Source organism: Phlebotomus papatasi, chromosome 1 (genome assembly GCF_024763615.1).
Source record: "Phlebotomus papatasi isolate M1 chromosome 1, Ppap_2.1, whole genome shotgun sequence".
Lineage (NCBI taxonomy): Eukaryota > Metazoa > Arthropoda > Insecta > Diptera > Psychodidae > Phlebotomus > Phlebotomus papatasi.
This window is the reverse complement of record NC_077222.1, coordinates 20097192-20113763: the sequence shown is the minus strand read 5'-3', so window position 1 is coordinate 20113763 and position 16572 is coordinate 20097192. Positions and strand designations below refer to the sequence as shown.

The following is a 16572-nucleotide window of genomic DNA, read 5'->3' as shown; positions in this document are numbered from 1 at the left end:
GGCAACAAACTATTGATACCCATACCCACTGTACATTCTTTTATAAAATTCACTGCTGTCAAAACTCTTAAAAAATTTATAATTTTTGGAAACAAAGCATTAGCAATTGTGATTTCCGAGAATATGAAAATGTCTGTAAATTTGAATAAACACAGTCCAATAGAAAAGCTTTCTTCAATATGTTTTGCTTTTAGATAATACCACAACATACATATGCTTGGAGCAGGAAGTACACATGCCTAAGGGGGAGCATTTATTGATATATGATTGAAAGAAAAAATCATATACCTAGTTGTGATTGAGTTGATCCGAGCGGAACATTTCTCCACCCCATTTTGAGATTGAAACTGGATGCAATTTGTTGGGATATCCGGAAGCAGCCATGCAAGGATCCAAATGCCAGATGTCATATACAGCTAAAAAATTCACGCCCACACTTAGGCCCGTCTCACCGCTGAATAGACCACAAATGGCACCATTATCCCCCCACATTAGGGGTTTCACCCCTCACCCTCGTGTGCAGATCAACACCCACATTGGTATCCAACGTGCGGCAATAATAATCTGGAAAGAGAGAAATCAGCAAAATTAATAGCATATTATTGTGGAGAGGTTGAGTTTGGTTGACGTTAACAAACATATCGACTGCCTTACTACGTCACATTTTGCAAGGAGACATACTTAATGGTCTCAGGAACAAATTCATGGGGATTTTCCTAGGAAGGAGTGGAGAAGAGCTTGGCAATTTGCGACGTTATTTGGAGACGCCTTATGTTTACATTCATATCCGAGACGTAGCAATGGCAATAATCCCAAGGAATTTATCAATTTACGCATAGATCATTTAACATTTCATCTTGCGGTGTGTTTTACCCACAATCTAACACCAATGACGTACTCTTACCAACCCTTTTAATTTCATCTACATGTCCCAATCCATTTCATTTCCCTCGAGGACAGCATCTCACTCTCACTCCATCAACATTCAAAATTAAATGTAATTCCTGAGTTCTTACTTACTAAATCACATGCTCCATTCCAATGACACATGATCAATGCCATATATGAATTATTTAGAGGCTTTGGTTAATTATATTTGATAAATCAATCACACATCTGATACGGAAACTTTGAGAATATTTCAACATTAAATTACAACTCTATTAAAATTATGTTTACGTTATCATCATTAGTATATGTATTATAATCTTTCGTCATCCAAAATTGAAAATCTTGTTGACTCACATTGGGGTGCCAATGTGACGCAGACTTTGTAGAATGCTCAAACTCGTGATGTAGATGCATTACCTTTGAAATTGGTTTCGTATTATTCGTTTGAATGAATAAATTTATTGCTTTCACGTGGAAAAAAACATGAGAGTTTCACATTTCTAATCCACTTAGCCGTTTGATTACTATAAACCAATTTATGAATCAAACAGGAAAATATTGTTTAAAATCGTTTAAATTGTTTAAATTTGAGTAGGGTAAATAAGGCACCTTATTGGAGCACTTTTGAAATAAGGGAAAGTGAGGCACCTTTGAAATAGGGCTTTTATCTTTTGTTTTTAAACTGAACTTTACCGTAGGGTAAGTGTGCCAAATTCCGGCCAGCTTGCAATTTCGGCCATATTTTTTGTTCCTCGAATTTCCATGAATTTTTAGTTTTTGTATACTCTTGAGATTGTACAATGCAAAAGAAATAACAAAAAATGTCGCTTCGACGAACAAAATGATCTGAAAAAGACATTGAAAGAATTCCGGATAGGCAAGGAACTATGAGAATGAAGATGGCCGAAATAGGCCACCAATGCTATATCTACATTTTTATTAATTTTAAAATTTATTAAGAATGATTTTAGAGAAAATAAAGATGATATACTGTCTACAAGGTTCCAAGCAACACTCCTTATAAAAGAGTAACAAAAATATTCAATTTTTCTTAAAAATATTAAATTTCAAACTTGAGATTTTGGCGCTTGCATGAAACTATGCCGAAATTTGGCACACTTACCCTATATAATATAAATGGACCAGTCAGAGGAAAAATCTAAAAATATTTATTTAAAGCTTAAGTCATATATCGACTTTGAACCGAATTTCGTTAAAATCGGTCAAGCCATTTTCGAGTAATAAAATGTCAAATTTGAGAATTTTCATAAGGATATCGTTAATTTCCCAAAGACTGATTTTTTGACTTGGGTCTTGATGAATTTTAAGTATACACCAATACTTACAAAATGGACCTAGTCCTATTTCTGGCGAAAGGTTGGAACAGCTCCCATACATCCCATACCCATTGTCCTTTGGTGTAAAGTATGTCGAAAATAGTTTTTTTTGTATAAAATTCAATCAAAAATTCAAATTCCATTTTTCAGAAATCCTTCGTCCAAGTAGTGAGTAAAATATTTGTGTCCGAAAATTAGATCTCAATGGCTGAATTTTTAAAATTTTTAAATAAAAATTACAGAAAATATAGTTTCAATATTGCACTTTCATAAACTTAAGAGCTTAGATAAAATAATTTTTTCCTTACGTTGAAAAAAATGTTTAATGAAAATATTTTATTTTTTAATCTTCGTGACCTACGAAATCTCTTAATTTGTCTAAAAGCTGTTTATTAGATTTTTACATTAATTCTATCAATTTATAACAATAAAAAATCAATGGATCCTAAAAGAGTTTAATGAACAAGAATTGTAGAGAGAAACTCATCTTGCTTTAGTGAATACATCTGTCCACTAATTAGGTGATTTTGTTTCAAGAAACATTAATCTTTATTTTTTTTTTGATTTTGGGAATTGATTAAAATTTTATTATTTTATTCAAAAAGAGAATCATTGAGTTTATTTTCCAGACGCTTGAAAATACACATAAGTTTTGATGGCAAGACAGAGAGTTAATATCAGTAACAAGTTCAATTTATGCGAAAATCAATGGTATATAACATTGCTCTTTTCCACGTTCAAGCTTTAAAATCTCAATGGTATTGAACTTTAAATAAGGAAAGGACGAAGAAGAAATTACGAAATCTTTGAATTAATAAATAATCAAAGTGCTCCATTAAGTGAAGTAACGAGCTCTAATGAAGGACAGAAAGTTTTTCTTCTAAAGTAAGTTGGTTGTGGTTTAAAGATTTTCTGGATATCTTTCAAATCCAACCTACTACAGTGTCGAGTGTGGGAGTAAGTAAATTTTGAATGTGCAGGATTTTAAGTGTACATTGGGATAAACCACAGGAATGGTAAATCTCCCACACGGTATTTACAGATTTCTTCTTTATCTTTTCCATATCCTGGTGCTTCCAAATGCAGGGATTTTTTTTTGTAAGAGCATACAACATATATTTTGTTATGCAGTAAAGGATATTGTTAGTAGAAAAATCTGCAGAACATAACTATTGCGAAATGGTATGACGATGAAAGTGACTGTGGATTGTCGATTAGATAAAAATTCTTCACGTAGTCGAGAATATACCAGAAAATTTCTAAGAATTTATACAGCTTAGAAGTGCAAATATGAAAGCACGTTGAATCAGGGCTATTGCATTTAGCTTCTAAATTCCAAAATCTCTTCTAAAACTAGTGGGTAGGGGAAAGCTCGCTACCTTCGGACGATTTATGCTTCGCACAAATAATTTCAATGTGTTATAAATGAATTTGGCCCATTATAGTATTATATTTTAATAGATAGTTTAATGACTCAAATTTTCAGAAAAGAGCTATGGGTAAAATCCATAAGGAACATACAAAAAAAATTGAATTGTGCGAAGCTTCAGTTGTTCGAAGGTAGCGCGCTTTCCCCTACATTGGATTTTGGAAACAGTTAAGCAGTTACTTCGTAGATATAACCACAACCTAAACTAGGGTATTATCGGGTAATTTGGAAACGATTCTAAATTGCAATTCTGAGATATCCGCGTTCATTTAGATGGAAACAAACTATGAAGAAGTGTTCTTGAGTGAAAGGGCCCAAATAGACTCAAGCTGATCCTCGAGAATATTTAGCTTACAAAATCTGGCAGCAAAGGATCCAGTAAACTATTTATATGGAAAGGAGTTCTAATTGATGAACCTAAGCCCACAGTGTAGGGTAAATTAAGCTAATTCAAAACCTGCTCCAAATGGAAATTTTTCGCTACTCATTGTTTTAATGATAAATACAGTACTAAATTACTATATTTATATATTTTCTATACCACAGTTTCATTATTTATTTAATTTTGCTCCAAATAAAGCGAAAATCCATTCATATTCACAAATTTTGATTTGTTAATTTCTCAGAAAAATTAAAGTGTACCTTTTCATCATCGAATTTTTCATCGATCGACCATGTTTTCCAATGAAAAACACAATAAGTTCACTGTTGTTTATTCACTTTTCTTTACATTTATGTCCCATTTCTGGTTAATTTTAGTTAAATTAAGTGCTAATCTTTATTGTTAATGGTACGTGAAGTCTTCAAATGAAATAATTACCTATTTCGTAAACAAAAAGGGTTTTCTGAAGTGTCTGTAAATGCTTCAATAAGAAACACCGGAAATATGATTTTCTTTTAGAGATTTTCTTATTGTCTCAGATGGGAAAGGAGAAAAGACCGAGAATAAGAACAAATCCTGCAGTCAAGAGCAACTCAACAAGGTTTTGGAAGCCTTTCGTCGCGGTTTCACTTACACTGTTTGTCTCCAATTAGAAACTTTCCCTTGTCCCCATTTGGATTAATTAGTTTTCAATAGAAGCATTTTACACTCGCGTATTTTTCTTGTATTTAAGAAGTTTTCAAGTTATATCTAAAGAATTTTCACTAAACAGTAACATTTTCGAAGAGTCAAGGAACAAATTTATGTAATTTTCTTGAGAAAAAATACGAACTATAGATAGATCTTCACTGCTGAATTTTGCAGGATAAATATTCTCGAGGACCAGCCTGAGTCTATTTAGGCCTTAAGGCTGCTAAGAAGTGGTCTCGTTTCTTTTCTTGTCTATCTGAATTAGTCAAGAAATTTCATAATTAGAATTAGATATGATCCTAAATTAACCTATTTTATCATACTTCGACAGAAATTGGAAAAACCGTATGATTTTTTTTGGGACACCGGTGTCCTTATCGTCCTTAGAGGGTTAAGTCGAAATGGAAATGTCAAATTTTTTAATCTCTCTGTGTAGTTTTAAAGCTCAATTAAAATTTTTATTTAAGTTTATATCTCAATAATGTAGCGTGGTTGCATGGTAGTTAGTCTTTAACTCAGAAAAAAATCAAACATTAGCACTAACACTGAGAAAAAAAAGAGGGTGCGATTAACTTTTTTTCCTCATAATTTTAACACTTTTTAGTTGTAAAAATATATCAGCAGATTTTAATGTTAATTTTACACCTTTTTAGGGGTAAAATTCACATGAAAAAGCGTGACTTTAACCCCTAATACACCTAAAAAGCATAATATTTACACCGATTTCGGATCAATAATGCACATAATGCAGGATAGTATTAACATTCCCGGAATGTTATTTTAACTTTTTCGGATTTCTCTCAGTGAAGTATTCGACTTATATTTTAAAATTTTCTTCAACTCAGAACTAAAAATATCTTTACCAATATATCTTGTTTTTAAAGAATTTCAACACTTTGCAAGCTGATGAGATGGAAGAAGTTGTGTTATGCACCAAAGAGAATCTAGGCTATGTTGTTTGCAGAAGAGGTGTATGCAGAATTGATATATAGCGTGTTGGTATTCCCAGAGCTTTTAAGGGAGGATGGATGGCACAAAGCTACCAGTATGGAGTGGATATTATTCTGCATTATTTGTGGGCGGTTTCGTGGGTGGTTTCAGGGTGTCCCACAATGTGGCTATGGAGTCTCTAAAAGGGGAGTCACTGCCATCTTCACGCAGTGCTTGTCGAGATAACTGGTGACAGGTTAATGGCTCACTATGTGGCGCCCACCACAAGGAAAACCGAGCAAAAAGTTTCAACTGTGCCAATTTATGGTATACCCCTACCTTCACCGGAAAATTGTCATGTACATTGGAGATGTCAGTATATAATTTTTGTATAAAATTTCTCATATTATTGAGTTTAAATAAAATTTTCATCTGAACTGTCTGGGTACGTTTACAGACAATGATGTCATATTCGAGTTTTAAATATTGTGAAAATGACATTCTCATGTTGTATGTCAGAGAGAAAGTTCCTGGTATTTGGAAATATACTCACAATTAATTATGTATAATTACTAATTGAAGCATACACTATTCCCTTGGTTCAACAGGTTCATAATAGGTTTACTTTTATTCTACAGATGAAGAAATAGAATAACTCAATGTGGTCATACAGAACACTGCTAACCTCCAAGGCAATGGGTTCTTTTAGAAATATTTGAGAATCTAATGTACGTTTTGAGGACAACTACTTTTCACATTGTGTTTAAAAACTACATAAATACAACAAAAAATACGCGAGCGTAAAATGCTTCTATTGGAAACAAATTAATCCAAATGGAGACAAAGGAAAGTTTCTAATTGGAGACAAACAGTGTAAGTGAAACCGCGACGAAAGGCTTCCAAAACTTTGTTGAGTTGCTCTTGAGTGCAGGATTTGTTCTTATTCCTGGTCTTTTCTCCTTTCCCATCTAAAACAATAAGAAAATCTCTCCAAAAAATCATATTTCCGGGGTTTCCTATTGAAGCATATTTGCAGGCACTTCAGAAAAACTCTTTTTGTTCACGAAATAGGTAATTATTTCATTTGAAAACTTCACGTACCGTTAACAAGGAAGATAAGCACTTTATTTAACTAAAATTAGCCAGAAATATGACATAAATGTTAAACGAAACGAATAAACAACAGTCATCTCGTTGTGTTTTTCATTGGAAAACATGGTCGATCGATGAAAAATTCGATGGTGAAAAGATACACTTTCAAATTTTCTGAGAAATTAACAAATTAATATTTGTGAATATGAATGGATTTTCGCTTTATTTGGAGCAAAATTAACTAAATAGTAAAACTATGGTATAGAAAATATATAAATATAATAATTTAGTACTGTATTTACCAAGAAAACAGTGACGTTTCCATTTGGAGTAGCGAAAAATTTCCATTTGGAGCAGGTTTTGAATTAGCTTAATTTACCGTACTCCAATTTTTTATCAGTCAAATTAATATTTCTTTTATTTGTCGAAATTTATTTTGTTACTGACCAATTAAAAATCGCTGCAGAAGTTAATAAAATTGTTTTGGGCTTTCATTCCACAAAGGAATTTTATAAATACCAAATTTAACTTATGCATAAAGGGTAATTTAATTTATATAAAAATATATAGCGATTTTTTTATAATCAGGTTTGATTGTAGCAATATTGATAGGTAATCTATGTATGAGCATTAATGAATTAAATTTGATTGGCTAACAATCAAATTTATTCAGTACTCAAATTAAAACTTTAAAATTAGTAAAATTTTCACGAAAGTTTGGTCAAAAAGAAAGTAATTAGGGTTTTATTTATTTACAACAATCTTAGACGTTATTTATTTTAAAGAGACCCATTTGCATTACCGTAATTTTCTTACTGGTTAAAATTTAACATTTCACTAACTAAATTTAATTTTTTAGTGATTTTGTAAAAGAGTGCTGTTTCTCTTTACCATATTAATATAATAGATTCATATTTTAAATATTTTCTTAATTATTGTTTTTTAATTTTTTTTGTATTTGCTGTGTGCTTTTTAAAGTTATCTATGTATTTGATTTTACTTGTAGGGAGATGATTTCGAAAGCAATTATTTATTAAAACTATTATTTTAATCTTTAGTAAGTTTGATTAAACAAATAGATATGAAATAAACATATTATAAAGAAAAAAATAGAAATATTACAATTAAAATTAAAAAAATAAAAACAAAAATAAATAGAGAAAAGCTTAAACGCTGGCAACTATTATAAAATGAATTTACAATGTTATATTACACATACATTAAAAAAATAAATAAAAGTCATTGGATAAAAAGCAAGTTTGATTAAATTCTCGATGTTCGCCTTGAATAAGGGCTCAAATAGACTCAGGTATCGTAAGATTACTCCTCGGAAATTTTTTTAGTCTGCAAAATTTTACCGTAAGGATAGCATCATATGGTCTTATATGACCTCTTCTCCTATAAAGCTACCCACAAATCTTCACCATTTCGACTACTCAGAATATAAGTCGAACAACTCGATTTTTTATAAAAATCTTTTCATTCGCTTTTTGAATACTTCTTTATACCCTCTACCTTCCCTGTGAATATTATACTTGAAAGTTAAATATTTTTAAAGTTATAGAGATTTTAAGTCTCAAAAATCCTATACTTTGCATATATCTCAAGCTTCAAATCGCTCTCCTGTAAAATTTGCCTACTGCGAGTTCTTCGTTTCTTATTCTGAGCGGTCGATTTTTGTTTTTGCTTTAAGTTTTTACATGTTTGTCCAGAAGAATATGGCATTGAATAAATGAGCAGTAAAAAGTTAAAATTGATCAGTAACAAAAAAAATTGGAACAGTGACAATTATCGTCCAAATTTTGGCAAAGGGATAATAAATGGCTTTTCACTCTATATGGAAATATTTTAAATGTTAAATATATAAATTAAGCCCATTTTTGTAAAGATTTAAGTTTTTACCAATCATAATTAGATATTTTACTGCTCATTTTTAATTTTTTACTGCCCATTTAGAATTTTTTACTGATCGTTTGTTTTTGCCGAAAAATAAAGTCATCTTAAAGATTTGCTAAATTTTACCCAAAGTCAAATTCTAAATAAATATGCTGTATTATTATGCTATTCCAATTAAAAATGAACTTATTATTTTAGCACTTTACTGTTCTCAAGTGCTTTTTCATAAATGGACCTGTCTCTGTGTTGGATCCTGTCATGACTGTTTACCACAGTCTTCACTGCGTATTCAAAATCCACCAAATAGTCGTGACAGTAACCAATCCAAAGAAAAATCGATAATGCAGAGGCACTTGAGAACAGTAATGTGCTAAAAACACATGTTCATTTTTCATTGGAATAGTACCATTACACAATTATTTTGGTTATCTATCCTATTATTCTATTTAATCGCTTATTAAATTTCAAATAGTATAATTAATTTACAAATGCACTATTCTTAACTATTAGGAATATTACAACAGCCAAAAGTGTTCTTAAATTTACATTTTAATACGAGGTCGAGCAAAATACGAATTTTACCTTTGTCACTCATTTAGTTTGAGAACTTTATCATAAGAATTTAAATGCGAAATATAGATTAACAGCTGAAATTGGTTTTTCTAAATTTGATTTAAATTTCATTTAAAATTAGATTCAAATACTTCCACTGCATTGTCGATGCAAAGTGAGAAAATGATGAGAAAATCTAAGAAAATTCACATCATTTTACATTCATATTCAATAAGAATGATAGTTATGCACAACAATGCACGAATGAATGCACACTATTTCAAGGAATCTAAAAGGATCTAGTGGTACGGAAGAGAATAATAGGAATCTATAGATGCACTCTCATGCAAATGAATATTATTATTACTCTATTCATGGTAGAATCATTATTTGCTGAATTTATTTATCTGTCGACCATAATTGAGTGAATGAAAGTAAATACACCTGGAAGCCACTGCAATTTTCAACAGAAGAGTCCCACTGAGTTTCCTAAAAGTTCTCATGGTGGTGGAGTTCCCAGCGTGGGAAAATGCGGTGGCAATGAGGTTGAAGCATTTGAGGGTGTTATTGAATTGTGAGAATTGTGTAAATGCTTGAATGAAATCCACCCGGACCACCCACTGTATGTTAGTAGGGGGGAAAAACAACGTTCTTGATTAATAATTTATGAGGAAGTCGTCAATATGTGGTGGTTATGTTGGGGAAAGTAATTCCAAGGATGAGTAAAACATTTATTGCCCTACGATAAGAAGGAGACTCAATGACAATGTCAATGACGCCGAGTCACCCTCTTCGATTCTCTGTCTTCTATAAATTCTTTTACTGCTCATATACTAAAACGGAATCCAATATATACATCGATTTTTATATATACACAAATATATGTTACAGTCAAAACCCGAAATTAATAGAAACAGTTTTAACCGAATAATGTAGAAATTTTCCGTGATTTCAGATTTTGGCCACAACAGTTTTTTTTGTAGAAATCTACAAATAGAATGATAAAGTTTTCCTCCTCATTTCCATTTCACCTTTGGATTCATCAACAATAACACAAAATTTGCATTTTAAATTAGATATTAGTATTGTAGAGCGTACGGCCTATTTGACGCTTGTCAACCCTGTCGATGACTGTAACCCACCAATCCAAAACCTTTATTCCTTTCACACGCCAAACCCCTACCATCACAAGGCGGGTGCTGAAGGTTGTTATATGGTGCTATTGTTGCTTACGGCAATTATCTAATTTCTGGTAGGGGAAAGTACTCTCCCTGCGAACGTTCATGCCTTCGAATAATGTGAATTTTTCTTACTTTTCCTAAGAGATTTACACATTATTGTCACAAGATTATCAATAATTGATAATAAGCTAACTAATATTAGTAGAAATGCTTAATGCTCTTGGAAAACTTTAAGGAAATTCACATTATTCGAAGGCATGAACGTTCGAAGGGAGAGTACTTTCCCCTAGGTGAAACCGACGCTGAGACTTCTATTCTGCTGTTTCAGGACAAAATTGTCCTTCCGGTGAGCGTCGGTGAGGTGGTTTAATCCAAAATTAAAATACTTAAGGTTCCAGAGCTTTCGACACTATATCGTGTCTTCTTCAGTGGTTCTTGGTTAGTCTATTGTATTGGATATTGTCACTATTTTTGTCTAAATTTACACTGATCAGATTGGAAACAACAGTTGGGAGCTATTAATGAACAAATTACAAAAATTATCGAATAAATCCATAATAATCGAATAAATAAATTATACTCGAATTACTCGAATTTGGATACCAAGCCGTTTTGCAGAAAAAAGACAGAAAAATTGTTAGTGATAATTTTTGTGATTTGTTCATTAATAGCTCCCAATTGTTGTTTCCAATCTGATCAGTGTAAATTTAGACAAAAATAGTGACAATATCCAGGATAATAGACTAACCAAGAACCACTGAAGAAGACACGATATAGTGTCGAAAGCTCTGGAAACTTAAGTGTTTTAATTTTGGATTAAACCACCTCACCGACGCTCACCGGAAGGACAATTTTGTCCTGAAACAGCAGGACCTCCATTTCCCCTCTATAAGTTTGTAATTCTATTTAGGTGAGCTCCATCTAGGCTTACAGTATGCCAAAGTTCTAATCATGATACTGCCATCAATTCCCATACTTTTGCACATTTTAAGAATAAGAGGAAATCATTGAACTCTGAAAAATATATTTATTCCACATAATCGTCGTACAATGAACATGTAAAGCATATTTATAAAAATTCATAGAGCAAACTGCTCATTAGGAGTGCCAGCTAGAATAAGAATATCTTCCTTAGTTGTCGAGGCGTTTAAGGTTATAAATATGTCCGGAGCACCTGCATCCTTACGAGCAGACTCGAGAGCCTTCCTCAGAGCAGATACTACGACAACGGCCATAGACACAGCTGGTTCACTACAAGCTTTTGATCCTAGAATACCTGATGCTGAAGATATTGTTTGTAAGAGCGTTACCCGGAAGTCTACAGGGATATCCTTAGCTCCTGGTGGCTTGTAATTCCAGGATCGATCCGTAAGCAGTTCACCAGTAATACGATTGTACACAAGTTTTTCATGAAGCCAATAGCCCATACCCATTATAAAGGCACCTTCTACCTGACCTACATCCACTCTAGGGCTAATACTCTGACCAACATCCTCTACAATGTCTACACGGCGAAGCTGAAAGTCCCCAGTTAGGACGTCAATCTCGATTTCGGCACAAGACACACCATAGACAATATAAGGTGCTATTTGATCCGGACTAAATTGATGCGTAGCCACGAGTTCAATATTCGCAAGAAAAGCTGCCTGAACGATTTCTTCCCAAGACCATTGAGGATTCTGAAGTTTCAAAGGAGCTAATCGCTCATTAAGCTTCTCACAACAAGCTCTAACTGTGATTCCTAACGTGTCAGTGGACATACTACCAGAAGATATATAGGAATTGGCACTCACGACATTATTTGGTGTCTTAATTTTCACCAATCCTATTGGAACCCCAAGGACTGATGCTGCAATTTGGATACATTTCGTATGTAGACCCTGACCCATTTCAATTCCTCCAAGACTTATAGCAATACTACCATCTCCATGATAAATAGAAACAAGCGTTTCAAAAACACCCCCAAAGTCCAATGGCATTTGCATTAATGAAATTGCAACTCCTCGTTTCTTCCAACGATTGACACTGTTATATTGATTTACTGCATCAAGTCTCTTATAGTATTCGCATGAGACCAGAAAGTCTGTGAAAATCTTTCTTATCGGATTGGTAGAGTCAATATTGGCCAAGCGAACTTCAATTGGATCCTTCTTCAAGACCCATCCAATATGTTCCATTACGGTTTCCGCATTCGCAATCACTTCGGTACTTCCAGGAGATCTCATCCAAGTGTTCGAGGGAGCATCAGTAATGACATAGTGATAGACAACGGTCCAAGACTGAGTTGAATAGCAATTAGTATGGAACAAGGATGAGTATAAGTCCATCGCATCATTGGTATTACATCCTGAATCATGAGTTACGTCGCAATGTAACCTAACAACGACACCTAGATTGGTGAAATCAACATCGTACTCAGAATATGCAGGGGTCCTCTTCCCGATTGCACGCATATTTGTTGTCATAGGCAGAACCATACGAATGGGCCGATGGAGATGATAACATGCAAGAGCAGCTGCAGCAGAAATTTGACTACAACGGCTGATCTTTGCCCCAAAGGCCCCACCAAGGCGTCGAACCCGAATATTTAGGGTATTATTACTAACACCCAAAACTTGAGCAGCTCCCGTATTTACGAAATCCATCCATTGTGAGCTTGGATAGAGATCTATTCCATCTTCAGTTGGGATAGCGATAGCTTGTTGGGTTTCCATGTGATAATGATACTGAGGACCACAAAATATGTGACCCTTGATATTGTGATCTGCCTGGCCTATACCCTGTTGAGTAGCCACTTTTATTACAATAGGTGTTTGAAAACGATGTTCAGTTAGCTTGCGGTCTTCTCTGAGAACATCATCAAGAGTAGGCAGAACCTTATCTTTATCAACTGGATCTCCCCTGAAGTATCTGTAGAGGGAAGCTATGGATCCTTCATCTTTTACTTTACTGTCATAATGAATTTTAACCAAGTCTGCAGCATAGACAGCTTGTGACATTTTTTCAGCAACGATCATACCAACAGGTTGACCATGAAAGAGAACCTGAAAGCAAAACCAGAAATTCGTAAAATTAATATGGTTTTTACATTATTGAGAAGTTAACCTTTCCACTGCAGAATACTTCTTCAGGCTCTAGATAACTGGGAAAAGCTGGATTTTTCTGGGAAGTAAAAGAATTTACTCCTGGAATGTCCTTAGCACTAAAGAATGCCTTGACCCCTTTAACAGCTAGGGCTTCACTTGCGTCAATGCTTGCGATAGTCTTCAGTGGATCATTAGACAAAACAAACGTAGCCCAGAGACCATCGTGTACGTAAATATCATTCACATATTCGGCCTCACCACTGCACTGAACTAGAGCTTCAACCTTCGTAATAGGTTGAGTCAGTGGATACAAGGCCGGTGTAGATTGATAAGTTTGTTTTCCCGATGAAAGAGGTCGATAGATAGGACTGGAACCACTCTGGTACTTAGGTGATATGATAGACCTCGGTGCTAGACTTAGGACTACCTAAAAATATCAGATTCCATCTTAAGTACGTTACCTCAAGGGGATAATCTTATTTAAGCATACTCTGTAGAACAATCCCTTTGCAAGTATTCGACGAAACTCTGCTGATGTATTGGGAAGGGAGTCATCGAAGACAAATTTACTGGATATTTCATTAACAACAGATTGTATCGTTTTATTGTGAAACAGATCCTTTCCGTTGATGCACTTTTCAACTGACTTTGCACGAACAAAACTTGGATTAACCCCCCCATACACAATCGTTGACGAAATCACAAATCCTGATCCTTGATCAATTTCCAGGAGAAATCCGGCATTCATGTAAATAGTGGCGTTTTGAGCCCTGTCCGACACCTTGTAAAATTTCAAACGGTATCGATCGGGAGCAATCCAAGGCATTGTAATCAGTGTAATCACTTTCTTGTCCATGTCCACTGTTAGGAAGTCTCTAGGGGATACAGTCTGATGGTCTCCATTCGTATCGGTTATTGTAATTGTAGCACCAATAGTCGCCAGTACAAGAAAGATATCAGAGATGAATTCATTATGATCGTGCTTGATCATTAAATTTCCAGCGATTGTACCAACATTCCTTACAGGAATCGTTGCCATTTGGTTCAAGTGATTTCTCACGAGGCGTCAATAACTGAACCCGGACCTTTGATCAGAAGCTTCCAAAAGAATTGCCATCCACTCTGTGATTGTAACATTTCCGCCCAAGACTATAGTATTCCCAATTGTATGATCCCTTAGTTCAGTCACTGATGACACATCTATAAAAACTTCAATATCATAGGGCATCCTGTAAACACCATGGGCAGTATTCCCTGCCACTAATCTATACTTTTGAGATCCAACACTGCTTAGGATCTGCAAAACTTCACCCAAAGTATAGACCTTGTGCCAAGTGGCATTGTCATCAGGTTTGATATGCAAAGAACTACGACATTTTCCAGCACAAATCTTTCCACTTTTGGGACATTTTTGCAAAGAAAGATCCTCAATGTCCCCGCAGAGATCTTTTAGATCCTGCGTTCCATCAGTCGCAAAGGACTTGAAAGCATCTAAGATAGGGCGGTATCCCGTGCATCGGCAAATGTTTCCACCAAAACAGTCTTCAATTTCCTCTGCAGTCACACTTCCGTATTTTCCAATGTAAAGGCTAAACATATTCATGATGAATCCCGGAGAACAGAAGCCACACTGACTACCATCAAAATGTGCCAAGCGCTGCTGCATTGAATGGTAACCTGTCTTCTTATTCCCCAGTCCTTCGATGGTAGTTATGCTGAGATCGTGACAGGAATACACGAGGAAGAGGCACGAATTAATGGCCAAAGTGAACTGTTCCTTGCTCACTGGATGAACTCCCTGGATCGCTACATTGCAGCATCCACAGCCACCTTCTTGACACATGAATTTCGTTCCCGTGAGACACAGATGAGTCCTCAGGTAAGTGTTGAGGGATGTGTCTGGAGATATTTCTCCAGCTAAGATCTTACATTCACGTCCATTCACTTTAAAATTCACTTCCATAGCTCAAACACTTTGAACACTAAACTTTTTGAATTTGATCCGTTCTCTTGAGAGAGTTTTTTGGGAATAAGAGATTGATAAACTTGCATGAAAGATGCATCTTTATTCTCAAAAATTCTTTCCTTTTTTGCAAACCGGTTCATACTGGTCTTCCAAAAGGTTTGGTTATTGAACTCCATGTTTCGCAACCCAAATAAATACTTTAGAAATAATGCCTGATATGACTTGAAAAACTTATAGCAACAATGATCATTTACAGTTCAAAGCATTTGAAACTCTCCTGAATAATTTATATATGATCAAATTTGAAAGATATTTTCTTTGAGGTCGTAGTAATACAAAAAAAGGTGAAATAACTTTAACTGACTTCAATACAAATTCTATTTGAATTAGAAATCTGTATAAGGTGACGTAAAGTATGGCTAAAATACTTATTTTACTTGATTTATTAAGTTCGATTTCTATTAAGTAATCATTGTTTCCAAATCGATTAATTTCGTATATACAAAAGCTGTGAAAGAATTCCAAGTGAAGCAGTACAAATCTGCGGTGTTTAAAGTTTTGCCATGCAATTTTTTTTTCAGTTTCAAGGCAGTTTGTTAAAAACACGCCCCTGCCAAGTTGCCTGAAATTTGAAGCCACTTTCTCATACTTCGATTTAAATTTATATGGGATTTTTTTTGCACTCACTACCGGTATGCTAAATATTTAAAAAGTGAGAAGTTTTTCCGTATTATAAGATACCTTCGCGTATGGAGGGATAAATATACTAAATTTTTGTTTTTAATAAATTTTTTCCTCGGAGCACTGTGAACTGAGTCCGAGATCAATTTAGGAATTGGCTTCAAATAGCTCCATATAATAAAATAACTTGCCACCTGCTTGGTTAAAAGATGGGAAAACGTCTGAATCTTGTAGAATGCTCGAACTTACAGCTTAGAGATGGTGTCCCAAAGATGCTGAGGTTTAGGAATCTAACGCAAAGCGGCATTGTGTTCACAAAATTGCAAAAATGCTAACGATCATCATGCAAAACTTCTATTTGATCTTGTTACATTTCTATCTTGTTACTATTTCTATCAATTTTAAACAGGTTTAAAATAGATTACTCTAAAGAATTATCAAAACAGTTTAAGTTTAACC

At 34.2% G+C, this 16572-nt stretch overlaps 3 protein-coding genes across 3 annotated transcripts in view; all 3 read right to left on the bottom strand.

Moving 5' to 3' along the window:
- Positions 1-16572, bottom strand: part of LOC129799648 (octopamine receptor Oamb) — a 187434-nt gene that overhangs the window by 104866 nt on the left and 65996 nt on the right. Inside the window, exon 2 of the mRNA XM_055843724.1 lies at positions 289-564. The gene's annotated coding sequence lies outside the window, so the exon portion shown is untranslated. The remainder of the gene's footprint in view (positions 1-288; positions 565-16572) is intronic.
- On the bottom strand, positions 11388-15497 carry LOC129798149 (xanthine dehydrogenase-like). The gene is made up of 3 exons (XM_055841149.1): positions 13957-15497; positions 13486-13893; positions 11388-13424 (listed from the first exon to the last, which is right to left on the bottom strand). Exons 1-3 carry the CDS (start codon positions 14503-14505, stop codon positions 11460-11462), a joined length of 2922 nt encoding a protein of 973 aa, XP_055697124.1. The 5' UTR covers positions 14506-15497; the 3' UTR covers positions 11388-11459.
- On the bottom strand, positions 14533-15429 carry LOC129799647 (uncharacterized). Its single transcript, XM_055843723.1, has one exon. The coding sequence runs from the start codon at positions 15427-15429 to the stop codon at positions 14533-14535; it is 897 nt and encodes a 298-aa protein (XP_055699698.1).